General features: G+C 36.3%; 1 protein-coding gene across 8 annotated transcripts in view; it reads right to left on the bottom strand.

The window, feature by feature from the left end:
* NLGN1 (neuroligin 1) overlaps positions 1 to 19,117 on the bottom strand; it is an 819,119-nt gene that overhangs the window by 634,827 nt on the left and 165,175 nt on the right. For 2 of the 8 annotated variants that reach the window (XM_045539683.1, XM_045539685.1), the window contains exons 1-2: positions 12,181 to 12,673; positions 11,681 to 11,740 (exon numbers count right to left, since the gene is read on the bottom strand). In XM_045539683.1, coding sequence (XP_045395639.1) covers positions 11,681 to 11,740; positions 12,181 to 12,673 — 553 coding nt within the window. Of the gene's footprint in view, positions 1 to 11,680; positions 11,741 to 12,180; positions 12,992 to 19,117 lie in introns of those variants that run through there. The other 6 variants (XM_045539689.1, XM_045539688.1, XM_045539684.1 and 3 more) reach the window with 4 other exon arrangements.

Raw genomic sequence — 19,117 nt, 5'->3', positions numbered from 1 at the left:
CAGAAGGATGGCTTGAGCCCAGGAGTTTGAGGTTGCTGTGAGCTAGGCTAATGCCACAGCACTCATTCTAGCCTGGGCAACAGAGGGAGACTCTGTCTTAAAAAAAAAAAAAAAAATGAAGTCAGATCTTCCTGAATTTCATTGTCTCTCTCCCTTTCCCTCCTTTCCAAATATTCTGTACTCCTAATTCTTCCTTAAATCTGCAAGGCAGACTCCCACCTTAATGCCTTTGCACTAAAAATCTCTGCTTTACTCTTTTCCCAGATACCCAGCTCATATCCTTCAGGTTTTTGTTCAAATGAGACTACCCTGACCATCTTATTTTAAATAATCTTCACTTTCCACACTAGCACTCTTGATCCTTTATATATCCTCTGTTCATTTTTCACCTTCTTATACATTTTTAATTTATTTGTTTATTGTGTTAATCATTTACAAACTGTCTCTACACACTAGGATATAAGTTTCAGGAAGGCAGGCAAAGTTTCTTGTCCTCTTTTGTTCGTTGATGTATCCCATCTGCCAAGAGCAATAATCAGCACTCAATAAAACACTCAGAAATATGTAACTATATATAAGAAGAAAGAGCATTCTGGAATGTAATCCTCTTTTAAAATCTTAAATACAGTGATAGTGATAGGTATCATTATTATTCCTGTCTACTTAGGGAAAAATCAGCCCCTATGTTAAACAACCAAACAAATAAACCTACCCCAAATTTGTGGAAAAAGCTCTTGAATGAATTAAATACAACCTCAGGTAAAGACTAGAGCATGTAAAAGTAAAATACTTTGGAAAATCAGAAACAAAATGCTCAAGGAATAAACAATTGTACCAGAGCCATTTATAAAGATTTTGATCTCTGCACAATAAAAATTGGGGTAAATAAAAAAGCAGGTTAGTAATGGCTCATGATTGCAGAAATGAAAACTGATTCTATATTCATCTCAGAAGAATTATGCAAATAATAGTCAAAGTGCTGAAGAAATATAAGACTACACAACTCTAGAGTATCCATGAGCCAATCAATTTGTTTGTGGATTCTCTGGGTCCCTTGTTCCTCCTTCTCATGTTTACTGCCTAATATTTGAGCACTTTACTGTTTGTTAGCAATTCTCACAAGAGAGCAAGCTAGAAAAACAAAGGAAGACTTAAGCAAGTAAAAGCTACTCTTTGATAGCAGCTGAGAGTAATATGTTGGGATGTTAGTCTGGACAGTAAGAAAGCATGTGTGGTACTATTAAAAATATTCACTTAAATGGGCATCAAGCAGGTTTTTGGGAATTGGTTGCTAACATTGACTTGATTCAATTCAATTAAAATGAGCATTACGTCAGTCTAAAATATGGTCAACTGACAGAATAAAAACAACTCATGACATATTTGAATGTGCAAAAGAAAGAAGGAAGACAGAGAGAGGAAGGGTGGAGAGACACAAGACTCTGCTATATAAATCATCACAGAAGGTAATTTAACATAATGGAAATGCATCTAATATAAGCAAGAACTAAAGCCAAACCTCCCTCTACCACTTACTAGCAGCAGAAACGGGGTCAGAATATCCAATTTCTCAGAACCTACTTTCTTACTTGTAAAACAGAGATAGTAATATGCTTTTCTCATAAAGTTGTTGTAAAGATTGAATGGATAAATTATGCAAAAAACCTAGTATATAAAAGCAGATGTCTGTCCTCCACATAGAAATTCCAGTCTCTATCACATTATCTGCCTATTTGTTCAAGCGTTGACAGTCCTCTCAATCTGAGAATTCACTCTTTTTTCTTATTTTGCAAGGATGAAATCCTGAAGAAATATCTAGAGGGTAATTAACATATGCTTAAAACTATCATGGGAAATATAAAAAGACAGATTAAAAAGTGCAACTGGGACCTGTCTTAAAATAAGAGGCAGCCTATTGATAAAAATGAGGGTTTTTTTTCAATTACACAAGAAAATATTGTAAACGCTCTATTTAAAAATTATAACACAACATATCTTAGAGAACGGAGAAGATTTTCTTTTTTTTTAAGACCAAAATGCAGAAAATTCTTTGTTCCTTATAAAGTTGTTTGATTGTAAGTTCTATGGGAAGAGGGTTCTTTGTTTCATTCATTAATGATTCCCTTGAATATAGTACATGGTTTATAACTGGCAATTAGGAAATAGTTCTGAATGAACACGGTATGCCCAGATTGTAGTGTAGTTGGCACAGAAATGGGGATCCATCTGCCTCTGCAGGTGACCATACACACTAAAAAAAAAGAAAATTAAATGATAACAAGACAGAATTTTATTAGCATTTAGATAAAAGGAAAAGCAACTATTCTCACAGCTCCTGAATCATTGTTTATAAACTCCTGGGATTCAGGGGAAGAACTCATAGTCCATTAACAATATATATTAGTATATACTTAAACAGATGTGAAATGACTAAAAATTTCTTGAGCCAGGATAATATGATTTTTTGAAATGACCAAATTAGATACTTCGTGGTAGAAAAGAAAAAAAAAAAAAGTTGAAACTTTGCTACAAAAATTCCTTTCCTCTAGTTAAAGGCTAAGCTTTAAACTCTAGTTTTTGTGTTAAAAATACTATTTATGTAAAAACCTTAGGTGAGCAAGATGGCTGATGAGAGACACCAGCTGCCACCAGGAGAAGTTTTAGATGAAAGATTAAAAATGAACAGAGATTGGGTGTGGATCTGAGGGAAAGGTGCCAGAACCTTCAGAAGACTCCATGGGAAGAAGTTGCAGAGCAGAATAGGAAGGAGCAACGTATCAGTAGAAATCAATCCCCAAGAGGCTTGGAGTCCAGTGACAAGAGTAAGTGGAGTGGTTTGTTTCTCTCTCCCTCACATCTCTGACAGTTGGCGGGTCCCCAAGCTGCTGCAGAGGCTTTCTTCCCACATGAGCCCAGCAGAGGCTGCTGCCACCAGTGAGCTAGGAGTTTCTTGTGGACAGGGCACCAGGCTCCCAGCCCCTCTGGGGTGCCTCCCCATCTCCACAGACCAAAGCTGGAATGGCAGATGCCATATTACTTCTCTACCCACTATGCCACTTTGTCCTCCCCAGGGGGCTTCAAATCCTTAAGTTTTGTCTTAAGACACAGACATTTCCCAACTCTGGCCCAAACTGCAGGAGCCACAGAGGTCCAATGGAATCCAGGTGATTTTCGTGACTTCAATGTCTGGACATTCTGGGTGGGTAGCCTCCCAGAGTAAAGGACAGACACAACCAGAGTGCTAACTTTCCTCTTTTCAGAGTGTTTTTCTCCCCTTCCCCTTACTCAACTGTGGCTGCCAAGAGAGAGAGTTGAACCATAACAATGAGGCTTCCATGGAGAGTGGGGCTCCAACCTTTCCTCTTGGGGTCTTGCAGTGTGGACTAAGGGGTGCTCAGACCGTGAGCTCCCTGCTCCCCAGCCCTCCTAGGTACTGGTTGTCCAGCAGCAACTCCATCACGGCGAGGCAGGCCCTGAGGTGAAGGCACCCCTTAGGCAACTGGGGACCAGCACGCTTCTCCTTGGCATGATCAGGGATTGAACTTTGGGGACCTGGGCTCTCAGGCCAGATCCCACACCCCAGGTCTTGATTGCATTGCTCGGGGGCAAGCAGGGGAGGTTTGTGAATTAGTCTCAGAAGGCAAGGGAGACCTCATAGGCAGATCAGGGAGGAGTAGACAGTATGAGTCCCAGCTGCAGCATCCTTGCAGAGTACCCCTTCCCCCAGAGGACAGCCACGAACTCAGCTCAGGCCAGGATCCTGGACAGGGAACCTGGTTTGAGCTTCTGCCTGCCAGCAGATGCCTGGGGGAAACCGTGGAGCAGGGAGGTTGGAGGGAAGGAGGTCCTCTCCAGACTGCCAGATTATGAATCTCAGATGGCTCTGTGTCCACAAGCAGACTAGTTGGGTGGGGCCACATCAGCCCCTTCCCTGTGGCTTAGCCCAGAAGGTGGGAGCAGACCTTTGACTCCTGCTGAAACAGATACCTTGCCAAGCTTTTGTGAAGGCTGAGGGAAAGCTCATCCAACCCAGCACTGCCCAGTCACACTCCCCCACCTGCCTCTGCTGTGACAGAAAATGAGGCCTCACCTGAAGTTCCAAGGCCCCACCAACCACCTAGGCATTTGAGTGCTTCTCCTGAGGGACTAGAGCTGGTCACAGGACCCAAACACAGCATTGTACTTGTTCATTCCAGCAAGTGCCACCTACTGACAGGGAGGTCAATTTGCATACCCTTTATAGCATTTACTGACTGAGTCATGCAGGGTGTGGTTGATTCTCACCCACAAGCACCACCTACTGCCTAAGAGATTAAACTGGGTGTGCCAATACAACTTATACTGTTAAGAAGACCACGGGGCTAAGGAGAGAGAAAGGATTTCAAAGACCTCCCCATCCTCCCTCATCAAAGAGAGGCCCACTCACATAGGCACCACTCCAGCTTACAAACAACTAGCAACGGAGAAAACCAACATACCAAGGATATCTATACCCAAGGCATCAGTCTAGAACCTAGATCTCCATCAAAGAATCCACAAACAAAGCCAAAGGTTCTTGCCCAAGATGTGCAACAAACACAAATCTATGAGTGAGGCAAGGGGAAAATGTCCTATATAAACAAAGGAAAATCCAAAAATAAGAAACATAATCTACTCTAGATGAGAAGGAATCATCAAAAGAATTCTGAAGATATAAAGAATCAGAGTGAAAGGTCATACACAAAAGGGAACTCCAGCTCTCTAGCAATGAAAACCAACCAAAATCAGAATATTGAATTGACAGATAAAGAAATCCAAAATGGATTATAAGGAAGTTCAATGAAATACAAGAGAAAATGGAAAACCAACGTAAAGAAACCACAAGAAAATTCAGAAAATGAATGAAAATTCACTAAAGAAATGAAATTATTTAAAAAAATCAAATAGAACTTCTGAAAATGAAAAATTCATTCAAGGAAATAGAAAACACATTGAAGTTTTAAGAATAGATTAGACAAGGAAGAAGGAAGAATCTCAGAGCTTGAAGACAACACCTTCGAATTAAACAAGTCAGTCAAAGATAAAGAAAAGATAAATAGGAGATATAAACAAAGCCTACAAGAAATAAGGGATGATGTAAACAGACAAAACATAACAATTATAGGAGTCCCTGAGGGGGAAGAAAAAAACACACAAGTGTTATAAGACTTATTTGAGGAAATAATTGAGTTAAACTTCCCTGGTCTTGCTAGAAATTTAGATATCCAAATACAAGAAACTCAGTGAACACCTGCAAGAGTCATCAGTCATCACAAAGAGGCAATCACCATGACACGTAGCAATTAGACTAGCCAAAGTTAATACAAAGGAGGAACTTCTATGAGCCATAAGGCAAAAACATCAGCTTACTTACAAAGGAAAACCCATCAGGCTAACTGCAGACTTCTCAACTGAGACCTTACAAGTCAGAAGGGTTTGGGGCCCCATATTCAGTCATCCTAAACAGAATAATGGTCAGCCTAGAATTCTGTATCCTGCAAAACTAAGTTTCTTATATTAGTGAGAAATAAAGACTTTTTCAGACAAGCAAACACTGGAGGAATTTTTCAAGACCAGACCTGTCCCGCAGGAAATACTCAGATCTGCATTATACATCAATCAGTGCAGTAGAAACCCACCAGTGTAAAACTACCCAAAAGCTAAAAATCAGAGCCATATAAAATAATAGCTCAAGAGGTAAAACAAAATAATAAGGTTCCACCCAACAGGATGAACTGGAATGCATCCCACTTATCAATTTCTTCAATAAATATGAGCAGCTTGAATTCTTGACTCAAGAGACATGTGCTGGCTGAACAGACAAAAAATACGAGCCAAGTATCAGTTGTTTCCAGGAAACACATTTAACCCACAAGGACTCATTCAGATTCAAGGTGTAAGGGATGGAAAAAAATATTCCATGCAAATGAAAACCAGGTGTAGCCATTCTCATATCAGACAACATACACTTCAAATCAACAACAGTAAAGAAAGACAAAGATGGTCATTATATGGTGGTAAAGGGGGTAATTCATCATGAAGATATAACAATCCTAAATATTTATACACCCAACATAGGGGCACCCAGCTTAATAAAACAAACCCTACTAGATCTAAACAAAATCATAAACAGCAACATTTTAATTGCTGGAAATTCAACACTCCACTGACAGAACTAGACAGATTTTCAAAGTAGAAAATAAATAAAGAAACATTGGACTTAAATGGAACTCTAGATCAACTGGTCTTAACAGAGGTTTACAGAACATTCTACCCAAAACTACTGAATATACATTCTTCTCTTTAGCACATGGAACACTCTATAAGATTAATCACATCTTAGGCCACAAGACATGTTTAAAAAATTCAAAAAAACAGAAATCATACCACATATCTTCTCAGACCATAGTGGAATAAAACTACAAATCAATTCCAACAGAAAGACTCAATTCTACACAAAGTCATGGAAATTTAACAACTTACTGCTGAACAATTATTGGGTAAAGGAAATTAAGGTGGAAATCAAAAGATTCCTTGAAGTAAATGAAAAAGGGGACACAAGTTATCAAAATCTGGAGGATTCAGCAAAAGCAGTCCTAAGGAGAAAATTTAAGGATAGCCTTAAATGCCTACATCAAAAAGACAGAAAGATAACAAATCAACAATCTCATGAATCACCTCAAGGAACTAGAAAAAGAAGAGCAAACCAAACCCAAACGTAGCAGAAGAAAAGAAATCATTAAGGTTAGAATAGAACTAAAGCAAAAACAAAAACAAAAAATAATACAGATGATTAAGGAAACAAAGATTTGGTTCTCTGACAATATAAACAAAATAGATAGACCTCTCACAATATTAACCAGAAATAGAAAAGAAAGGAGCCAAACAAGCTCTATCAGAAATGAAAAAGGAGATATTACAACTGGTGCCACAGAAATATAACAAATCATCTATGAATACTATAAAAATCTCTATGCACATAAACTTGAAAACATTAAGAAAATGGACAAACTTCTGGAAACACACAACTTCACAATGCTCAGTAAGGAAGAAATAGAACTCCTGAACAGTCCAATTACAAGCAATAAAATTGAAGCAGTAATAAAAACATCTTCCAAAAAGAAAAGAGTCCCAGACCAGAAGTTTTCACAACTGAATTTTATCAGACGTACAAAGAAGAATTAGTACCCATACTACAGAAATTATTTTATAACATTGAGAAGGAAGGAATCCTCCCCAACTCTTTCTACAAAGCCAGAATCACTTGATACCAAAGCCACAAAAGGATACAATGAAAGAAGAAAACTATAGACCAATATACTTTATGAATATAGACACAAAAATTCTTGACAAAATTCTCACAAACCCAATTCAGCAGCACATCAAAAAAAAAAAAAAAAAAAATTCACCACAACCAAGTGGGCTTCATCCCAGCGATACAAGGATGGTTCAACATTCACAAATCCATATGTGTGATTTACCACATAAACAGAAGCTAAAACAAAGATCATATGATCATGTCAATAGATGCAGAGGAAGCATTCAACAAAATTCAGCACTATTTTATGATAAAAACTCTTAACAAAATAGTCATAGATGGAACATACCTCAAAATTATAAAAGTCATATACAACAAACCCACAGCCAACATCATACTGAATGGCGAAAAGGTGAAAGCATTCTCACTCAGAACTGGAACAAGACAAGTATGCCCACTGTCACCATTTCTATTCAACATAGTGCTAGAAGTCTTAGCTAGAGCAGTCAGGCAAAAGAAGGAAATTAAGGGTGACCAAATGGGCAAAGAGGAGGTAAAACTACCCCTTTCTGCTGATGATATGTTCTTAAATCTAGAAAGCCCCACAGATTCCACCAAGAGACTCTTGGATTGGATAAATAAGTTCAGCAAAGTCTCAGGCTATAAAATCAGTTTATACAAATCAGTAGCATTCTTATATACCAACAAGAGTCAAGCTGAGAATCAAATCAAAGACTCAATACCCTCCACAATAACTACAAAGAAAATAAAATACCTAGGAAAATATTTAACCAAGGAGGTGAAAGATCTCTACAAATAGAACTATAAATCACTGAGGAAGGAAATTACTGATGATGTAAACAAATGGAAAAACATATCATGCTCACGGACTGGCAGAATCAACATTATTAAAATGTCCAAACCACGCAAAGTGATTTTTAAATTCAATGCAATCTCTATTAAAATATCAACGTCATTTTTGACAGAAAAAGTAATTCTACATTTTGTTTGCAACCAGAAAAGGGCTCCAACAGCCAAAACAACCTTAAACAGAAGGAACAAATCTGGAGGCATCACTTTACCAGACTTTAAGCTATACTACAAGGCTATAGTAACCAAAGTAGCATGGTACTTGCACAAAAATAGAAACATAGATCAATGGAACAGAATAGAAAAGCAAGATATAAAACCACCCACTTATTGTCATCTGATCTTTGACAAAGTGGATAGCAATATACACTTGGGAAAAGAATCCCTATTCAATAAATGGTGCTGGGAACACTGGATAGCTACATGTAGATGACTGAAACTATATCCATATCTCTCAGTCTCTCACAACACACAAAAATTTATTCAAGATGGATAGCAGACTTAAATCTAAGACATGAAACCATAAGAATTCTAGAAGAAAATGGAAAAACTCTTCTAGGTATTGGCCTAGGCAAAGAATTTATGAAGAAGATCCCGAGGGCAATCACAGCAACAACAAAAATAAATAAATGGGACTTGATTAAATTAAAAAGCTTCTGCACAGCCAAGGAAACAATCAAGAGAGCAAATAGATAACCTAAAGAATGGGAGAAAATATCTGCATGCTGTTCATCTCATAAAGGGCTAATAACCAGAAACTACAAAGAACTCAAACAATATCAGCAAGAAAAAGACACATAACCCCATTAAAAAGTGGGCAAAAGACACGAACAGAAGCTTTTCAAAACAAGATAGACTAATGGGCAATAAACATATTAAAAAGTTCTCAACATCACTAATCATCAGAGAAATGCAAATCAAAATTGCAATGAGATATCACCTAACTCCAGTGACAATGGCTTTTATCAAAAAGCCCTAAAACAACAGATGCTGGCACGGATGTAGAGAAATAAGGACACTTATACACTGTTGTCAGGACTACAAATTGGGGCAACTTCTATGGAAAATAGTATGGAGACTCTTCAAAGAACTATGGGTAGACCTACTATTTCATCCAGCAATTCCACTACTGGGTATTTACCCAAAGGAAAAAAAAGTCATTTTATCAAAAATATACTTGCAGTAGAATGTTTACTGCAGCACAATTCACAATGGCAAAGATGTGGAATCAACTCAAGTACCCACCAATTCATGAGTGAATTAATAAAATGTGATATATGTATACCACGGAGTACTACTCAGCCATAAAGAATGAATGAATACCTTCTGTAACAATCTGGATGAACTGGAGACCATCCTCTTAAGTGAAGTATTGCAAGAATGGAAAGACAAACACTACATGTACTCACTATTAAATTGGAACTAATCTATCAGCACTCATGTGCACAGATGGAAGTAAAACTCAACAGAAATCACACAGATGGGAGCGGGGAGGAGTGGATGGGTGAAATCATACCTAACGGGTACAAGGCACACTCTCTGGGTGATGGGGCACACTTATAACTTTGTCTCAAGCAATACAAAAGCAATCCATGTAACCAAAACATTGGTACCCCCATAACATTCCAAAATTAAAATATACTATATATATGGAAAATTAAGTTTGATTTTTTTGTTATTTAGACCTTTGGATAATATACAAACAGCTAATAAATGAGCAGAACTTATTTAATAATAATAGGATATATTAAATTCACAAGCCAAAATAATTAGAATGCTCAATTTATAACATATAAAAGCACAATAGATTTGGACAGTAAACCATACATTCTCAAGTGGATATCTATAGATGTTGTCCCCAGTCTAATTATAAATTAGTCTAGAGTTTGCCAAGGTAAATAGCACAGCCTATATAATTCTTGGACAACTCTCTTATAAAGCAGATGGAACCAACAGTACAAAGAACAACAAAAAAGAATTTTCTAATAAATCGTTTTCCCTCTAAAGTTGTGTAAGAAGAAAGGTCACTTTCTCATTTACTAGCTTACCTTTGGGTGAGCTTATCTTTTCTTGATCATATGTATTTTTACGTATTATTCTCTACTTATGCATTCTTCAATAGCATCTTTATTTATGAGTTTGTGAATCAACATCTTTGTGATAGGAGCTGAAAGTCACTTAGCTAATTACACATGCTTGATAAGCTGCATAATAATAACCACTGCAGTATTGTACATTAGTTGAAAGCATGTAAATTACTGCAGTTAGTCTCATTTGGGGAAAAACAAGAGACTTTTTAAAAGTTGTTTGAAACACCCTTGTTTCCTCCATATCCATCTTCTTAAGTATACTGTGCTTTTAACCCAAATCATGACATCAATACAAAATTTAGGTTAAATCGCCTTCTACTAGTATTGTTTAAGAAATAAGAGCAAAAACAAAGCAAAACTCAATTTAATTCATATACTTCTGGTCCATGATTAAGAATTCTTTTGTATATAATATCTTCCATATAGTGTAATCCTTGTAAAATAGAACAGTTTAGACACTCCTTGCCCCACAAGGATGTTGTAATGAAATCTGACTTGGTCCAGCCAGGAGATTAAAAGCGCATAGAGAGAATGTGCAGCACTAGAATATTAATATGACTTCTGTATGAAGATTGGAAATTCTACAAAGTTATGAATAAGGTCAAAATAACACTTAGATGATTTACTGCCATAGAAAATCATACTCTCCTATGAGTGATTTACTGAATGTTATATAAAAATGAAGTGTGGACAAGCTACATTCAGATGCAAGCTTGCAGCTGTCAGTGTCTACATTTGCTCAATCTGGCTAGAGGATGATTTGAAGGTTGATTTAATTGTAGCTTCTGAATCATGCACTCCCTATGTTTTAAATTGTTTAACATAAATATAAAAATGTTAAAGTAATTTTAAGACTGTAAATATTTAGTATAAAATCTGCAAAATCTCTTCTCGAAGAGTTACCGAAAATGAATAGACTGGAAAAAAATTCTGTTGCTTAATAATGATAATTGCCCAATAGTTATTGCAAATTTACCCTTAGTATGAAAAAATTCATGGGGTTTTCAGAAGGAGCTAAGAATAAATGAAAAACTAGGCTTTTGACTGAAGTGATCGATTTTAAGAGAAACACAAATCTGTATCTGTAGAAAAGAATTCACAGATCAAAATGACCAGTTGGTAAGACAGCATTATTTGGGTTCCTTACAGGAATCCTAACAGCCTAACTAATTTTTCCTCCATATGCAAATTCAAGGCAGAGATTCAACTCTTGCCAATGCCACTAGCACTAGAACACACGCCACCACCAATGAGTTTTCCCAATGCTATCTATTCAGCTAGAGCTCCCCTTCACCATCTTTCTACTCCTTGACAGACTTCATTAAATTCCAAATATCACCTAACCATTCACTTCCCAGCACCAGGAAATCATCCTTAGGGAGAGTATCTTGTTCTTCCTCTGCAAGCTTTTTCCCCCATTTTTTATTTCCACTTTTATACATACCTCCTTTTCTACATATTTTCTTGCCGGGTTTTCTGGCACATTCCTTGGATATTCTTTTTACTGAAAAATGAATAGAAGACTAGAAAATAACATGGCGCTCCATCACAGACCGCCGGAACATGCAACACCACTATCTAACTTAACACACTCCTGCATTTACTGAGTGCGAGAGATCCCCAATTTGTTGAGCCTGCACATGCAATGAAGAAATGTTGATGCATCTTCTTAGAAGTCATTTGGTAGGAAATGGAAATTAGAAACCCATTTCTACCTAAATATACGTGCTGTGGAGGAGAGAAGATGAGAAAGCATAGGAAAAAAATAAAACAGATACACTGACACACAAACAAAAAGAGCAGCATGCAAGCATGTAAAATATGTCTACATGCCAATAGGAAAAGCCATGCATACTACCAGTACACATGAATTAATATTGTTAGAACTGAGAATAGAAAAGAAAAATATAAAATATCTTCCTGTTTTTCCTGTAATAAACTCACCATCCTCGGTTGGGACATATATATTTAAATACAGGCAGTCTTCACTCTGGTCTTGTACATACGATGAAACCACATCCAGGTTATTAGTAAACCACACAGGAAGCATGACTTCTGGCAATCTGCCATCAATGATATTCTGGGGACACACAGGAGCAAATTGAGTGGCATTCCTGATATCTGACCAGGGAGAAGGTGGCTCTGGAGGCTGAAAACGATGTTCTCCTGTTGGTGGGGCTGCATATGGAACCCCAAGAAACTGAATAACAGGCCCCAAAATTTCATTATTGAGTTCCTTCTTAATTCCTCTTATCTTGCCGAAGTTGGTAGTCACCAATGGGTCCACATCATCCAATTTTTGTGATAGCACATGGCCAGCCTGAAGCAAACATCCCAACATGTAGACAGTCAACGAGGTACCCAATCCCCTGTGTACCAAGCATGCCATCACTGCTTTCCAAACATAATTTGGCCACATGCATCTGGGCAGTGCCATGGTCCCACATTAGTTGTCTTGTTGTCTGGTTACAGTGAGGCAAATGTATTTATATCCACTTGAGAAAGACCGTATAATGGTAGTATGGCTCTGATTTCTTACAGGCGAGCTTGTTGAGAAAAGCTCAGAAAGATCTTCATGTAGCAAGTATTTCCCATTGATTTCACAAATATTGAAGCAGCATCTTCAATTATCACCATTCATTAGACCATATCCTATTGACCATTCTCTTTTCCATGGTAGCAATGTGGCAAGAGTAGGCATTGACTGTAGATTTCCCTCTTATAAATCAAATCCAGTTAGCTGTGGGTCTATATCCTAGAGGAAATAAAAATAAATCATGAGTTGAAATGGGCTAAAATAGACAGAGTGATAACTAGATGTTTTACAAGCTACAGAAATACACTAATAGTGGCTAGCTTCAGGTAAGTTAAATACTACCACAGAAAAATCTAACTGATTATTAGATTATTGGGAAACTTGTCTGCTGACTTTATAAATACAAGTGAAAGCAGGCCTTGTCAAAATATACAGTTTCAGGCCGGGCGCGGTGGCTCATGCCTGTAATCCTAGCACTCTGGGAGGCCGAGGCGGGTGGATCACTCGAGGTCAGGAGTTCGAGACCAGCCTGAGCAAGAGCGAGGCCCCGTCTCTACTAAAAATAGAAAGAAATTATCTGGCCAACTCAAATATATATAGAAAAAATTAGCCGGGCATGGTGGTACATGCCTGTAGTCCCAGCTACTCGGGAGGCTGAGGCAGTAGGATCACTTAAGCCCAGGAGTCTGAGGTTGCTGTGAGCTAGGCTGACACCACGGCACTCACTCTAGCCCGGGCAACAAAGCAATACTCTGTCTCAAAAAAAAAAAAAAATACAGTTTCAGAAACATGTCACAGTAAAGTATTTTAAAATACTATATGAACTTTCTCATTTATTGATTGTCTTCAATCACTTTATAGAATTAATCAACAAATATACTCAAAATTAAAATCCAATAGCAGAAAACATTTAAAAAAATGATAGTGAATTAGTGGAACAGAAACAAACTCTGGAAGAATGATTGTGTATATTAAAAAACAAACAAACAAACAAAAAGGTAGTTCCCAATTCTATGCTTCTAAGAAAAAAAAACTCAAGGGTAACGTCAAAACAAGAAAACTAATAAAAGTTCAGCTATGATTATTTAAGTGCAACTACCTCATAAGGTCAACTTCCTTGTTATCTCTCAAAAGTTTATGTAAAATTTTGGTTATAGGTCTCCTACCTTAAATTAAGATTCAATAATTTTTTGATACATAATAAAACATTCAATAATTTAAAAGAGAAAATGGCATTAGACACAATTTGAAAATGGTACAGAAGCTGGAATTATTTTTCACAGACAAAAGTTATTTTATCATCTAGCTATATATTTTAGATATCAATAAATTTGCAACATGAAATTAAATTTCTGAGTCAAAGTCAATATATTTTCAGTTACAAATTTTGTTTTCACTGTCTGTTAGAGATCAAAGGAAGACTATGAAAAGAGTGTGGTAGTTTAAAAAAAATCATACCTAATCACGGCATTTTGCATATTAACACTAATCAAACATCTAACACTGTTTATCCAGTTCAACTTAAAATGCATCAGAATAAAATGTAACATTCACTGCAATACAATTCACAGTGTACTCTTACATTAACTGCCAAATAGCATACAGCTCAGAAAATTTGTCTTTGCTTGTTCAAGCAACATTTTAAAGTGCTTACTTTGAAAATAATAGTGTTGATTTGTATTAGAGATGGTTCTATCTTGTCATATTATGGGAAGATTCCTGAAGAAGTGCTAGTCTGGCAGCGAGACTTCCCTGACTGTGTGTTATTTAAAAGGAGATTGTAAAAACTACATAGGGCAGCAGGAGATTTGGTTCTGGCCTGGTGTTCTTTTAGCTCTGAACAATCCATCACAGAAGGCAATAAGGAGATAAACGTCTTTCTTCAAGAATACTTTAGTCTGTGTTAATTCTCATACCTTTCCTGTCAAAGTACATTAACATACAAAAGACAGGCTTAGATCTATCCCATTCCTGTTCCAGAACTCCAGTATTTTTGGAAGATTTAGCTACACAAACCCATTTCTGTAAAGAATATATTATGCTTCTTCTTATGCAGAATGATGGTGGGCCACAGCATGACTAAGGCTTTGCTAGTTACCTTTTGGTGTTAAAAAAGCATCATTTTAACACCTAAAACAGAGAACATGTGGTGAGACCTTAATAGTCTCCCATCATCATTTTTTAATTCAACCTAATTTTCAAGAACTGTATAGTGATTTCCAAAAGTTCTTCTTTATGCAATTAGTATCTCATCAATAATAAAAAATACTTGCTTGGTTATTAAAATGTAACACCCCTATTTTGTACTCACAGATTCTTAACTGTATTAAGAGGAAAAGGGCTCCTGTTTTTCACTGATGTGCTAGTTTAACACAAATTGCAGAGGATTAGAATTCTGCACGCCATGATGAATTTTCAAATTTCAATGACATTTAGCTCCTGAGGTTACAAAAATATCCCATTTTACATGTATATATATATAGAGAGAGAACTATAGTACTGAGCCCCCAAAATTTTCAGAAGTTGCTATTATAATAACAGTTATTCAAGACTAACAAGAAAATATGGCTTGTTTAAATTACTGAAATTGAAAATATATATATGCCTAAGTAGAAAGAGTCTTAAATTTCTTGACAAGTTTTCCCTTATTTATTGGTGCTTTTTTAGAGTATACTATACCCTTAGTTTTCATGCATTTACATGTCATTTACAACAACCCTATAAAATGGGTTCAACAGTTATCCCCTTTTCATTCATGAGGACCAAGGTTAAATACCTCGGCCGAGGTCCCTGGACTAATCAGTAGCAGATCCAGGAGCCCACTGCCGTCTGATACAAAGGCTGTCCCATCCTCTTGATCATTATACGTGCTGCAGTCTCTCAATTCACAATTATCACTTTTTAAAAAATTGATGCTAGTGTATTTACAATTGAATTGTAGAAGTGTTTTATGTTTCTTCAGGAGATAGAGTCTGGGTAAATACTCTGACAATTTCATAGAAATAGAGAAATAAAAATGGTCTACTCTATTCTTATCGGAAGTTTAAATTTTATTTTGCTATTTTTTTCACTTTTTTACTCTATATTGAGTGCAGTAATCATTTGTTTACATGTGATTACACAAGATCACGTTAAACAATTATTTGTGTAATGATATGGTTACCTTTTAGCAACCAAAAAAACCCCTAAATTTATGACAATCTAAATTTCCATTAGTAGATATTGATAAATAAATTATGATATATTCACAAATTGAAATTCCGTATGTCAGCAAAAATAAAGGAACTAGACCTAAAATACCAATACAGATAAGTTTCAAAATTTTTGAGCAAAACAAGTTGCAGAAGATTAGGTACAGTAAATGCTATTTAAATAAAGCTTAAAGTATGCAAAACAATACTGTATATTATTCATAGATACATAAATACATAGTAACAGGAATAGTTGTCATTTCTGGGTAAGATGGAAAGAAAATAAAGTTAATTCTAACAATTAATTAATTAATTAATTGGAATCAGGGATTGATAACCTGTGGTGAGTCCTTAAAAAGTAATTAACTACAGCAAGTTTGAAAAAACTTTAGCATTTGAGAGTGTTCGGTGATGCACACACACACACACACACACACACACACACACCTTTTATTATGGAATTCTCTGTATTTTTCTGTGTTTTTGGAATATTTTTAAATAAATACATTAAAATAATGGAGTCAGAAAATTCTTACTCAGCAGACCAGGCAAGTCCCATATTACCAATGATTAGCTTATCAATCCACACAGGACTAGCCTCATCTGACTTCTCAGATAGTGGAGATATTAGCTTACAAATTCCTCTATTATTTCTTCCTTTAAGTTAAAGCATGTACAGTCTCTCCAAAAAATCAAATAAATAAAAAATAAATAATATTTTAAAGCGCCTGATAAATAGTAATATATTATCTCACTTACATCAATTCATCAAAATAGCTGTCCCTCAACCAGTTTGTTCCTGAGTGATCCAGGAAAAAAAGTAGAGATAACTGTCTGGGACATTAGATAATTAGAGTCGGTAGCCACGTTCATCCACTCTTTCATTCACTCAATAAATGCTTATTGGGTATTTACAACATGCAAATTACATGCTAAATGTAATGGAGAATTTAAAGACAAACATACTCTACTCATTGCTCCAAAATAGCTTACAATATTGTAAAGGAATAAGTAACATAAGAAATGGCTCTCAGCAGGATGAAAAACGATGTGTTCAATAAATGTATGATGAATGTGGGAGTGGGACCCAACTGGAAGTTTCTGACTTCCAACTTTACATAGCATTTTATATGTCTTTTTAAAAAATACTACCTATTTATTTTCCTGCTTGGGTTTTATTGTTTGTTTTTGTTTTACTGTTGAACCCAACTCCTCCCTACTGAATTTCATATTTGAGGGCAAGGACTTTGTATGTGTGTTTTTAAAAATACTTTTATATCCATCATAAAATCTGTATGGAAATCCTTTACATAATGCAGGCATGGGTAAATCTCAGTTGGTCTAGATTGACTGCGTGCTTACCCCTAGAGCTGCCTGGAGCTTGATGGTGACCTTTAGCCAATGCTATATAATATACAGCAGATCCTTGTTGTTCATGGTAGTTATGTTTTCATAAAGTCATCATGAACATCAAATGAGGGATCACAGATCCGTTACTCCTATGGAAATACAAATATATGTGTGCATATACATACATATCTCACATAGATTATAGATAATCTTAAACCCTTAAAACAACTCATCTTAGTAGATTCTATTTTCTCTATTTTACAAAAGAAAAACTGAGGTTCTGAAGTGTTAAGTACCTAAAGCCCCCCCACTAACAGGTGCTAGACTAGAGATTCAAAAGAAGAGTTGGGTCTAACTCCAGCTACTGGATTAGAAAATAGTTCATAAATCTAGGGGAACTTGAGATGGGCTTAAAAGAATGAATATGATGAGGACAAACACTGACGATCACAGAAGGGATCCCAGACAGAAGACACATTCTAAGGACAGTGGAAAGAATGTGCAGTGGATACTGTGGAGCTCACACTCCCGGGGGGCAGCTCACATTCCATGACTGGTCCATGCCATTGTACAAAAGCCTGGGCTCCTTGCCTCAGTGTAGAACAGCTCACAGGGGCCACTACAACCCCAAAGCTCCCCAGGGAAACGGGCAGAGGGAGGAGATGATGGAGATTCTTTCACTCCTTTACAGCTGGGTTTCCAAATGGCACATCCCAATAAACTTCTTGCAGACAAACCTCCACCTCAAAGTCTGTTTTTTCCCCCCTGGAACCCTGACTTATGACAGGAAGGACAGAAAAAGGCTTGTTTGAGGAGGATATAGTCTAGTTTGGCCAGAACACAGAGCAAATGAGAGTGATCATTGGATAAGACTGGAAAGGCAGGCTACAGCCAAATCAAGCAAGCTCTTCATTAAGAGACTAAAGAGCTTAGATTTTATTCACTAGATGATGAAAAGCCATTAAACATTCCTAGCAGGGGAAAAGTATTATCAAATTTATTCACAAGAAAATTAAACTGGCAATATTGTGGAGCAGAGGTCTCCAAAGCAGTGTGTTCATACCCTATCACAAGATGAACAGATGAGATAAGGGAACTAAATAGTTGAACTTCTATTTACCATAATTTTTGACATAAAACCAAAAGATAAATTAAGCTTTGATAATATGAATATATGAATTAACAGCAGTGTCTTCACGTCATTATGTGATGCACTTAGCATTCAAGGTGTTATTGGGAAGGTAGATAGTTTTATAATGCATTTGATTTGCCAGTAGTAGCATTTTATTGTTACTTGTTCATTTTCAATGTATAGTGATGTATTTACAGTTGCATCATTGCACAAATAGATTTATAATTTTTTAACCTAGTTGTAATTAAAGTAAACTTTACAAAATGGACTACTGGATTAAATTTTTTCCATAAGATGTATGTGGATAAAAGGAAATACTAGAAATACAATCATAAGTAAAGACAATAAAAGGACTGAAGTGAAACTTCTCCTACTTTTAATACGAGCTCCTCTTCAGCTGTATTATTACAAGATTAAAAACAATGGCTATCTAATCAAGTACAATAATAAGTCAGACAAAAATATTTCAAAACCTCAAGAAGACTCAAGTGTGAATTTGCATCCATTTCATTAGCTCTGAACAGCGCCTCTTATCTCTGAATCTCTAGGTTTTGAGATATTAATGAATGATGGAATGAAGGCATGAGGATTTATAAGGCATTTAAAAATATCATTTTTATCTTTCTTATCTTCTTAATGTCTAATTTTGTGTATGTTTTGCAATCTGGTGAC

Source organism: Lemur catta, chromosome 1 (genome assembly GCF_020740605.2).
Source record: "Lemur catta isolate mLemCat1 chromosome 1, mLemCat1.pri, whole genome shotgun sequence".
Lineage (NCBI taxonomy): Eukaryota > Metazoa > Chordata > Mammalia > Primates > Lemuridae > Lemur > Lemur catta.
Note: the sequence above shows the minus strand (reverse complement) of the source record. Positions and strands in the feature narration are given on the sequence as shown.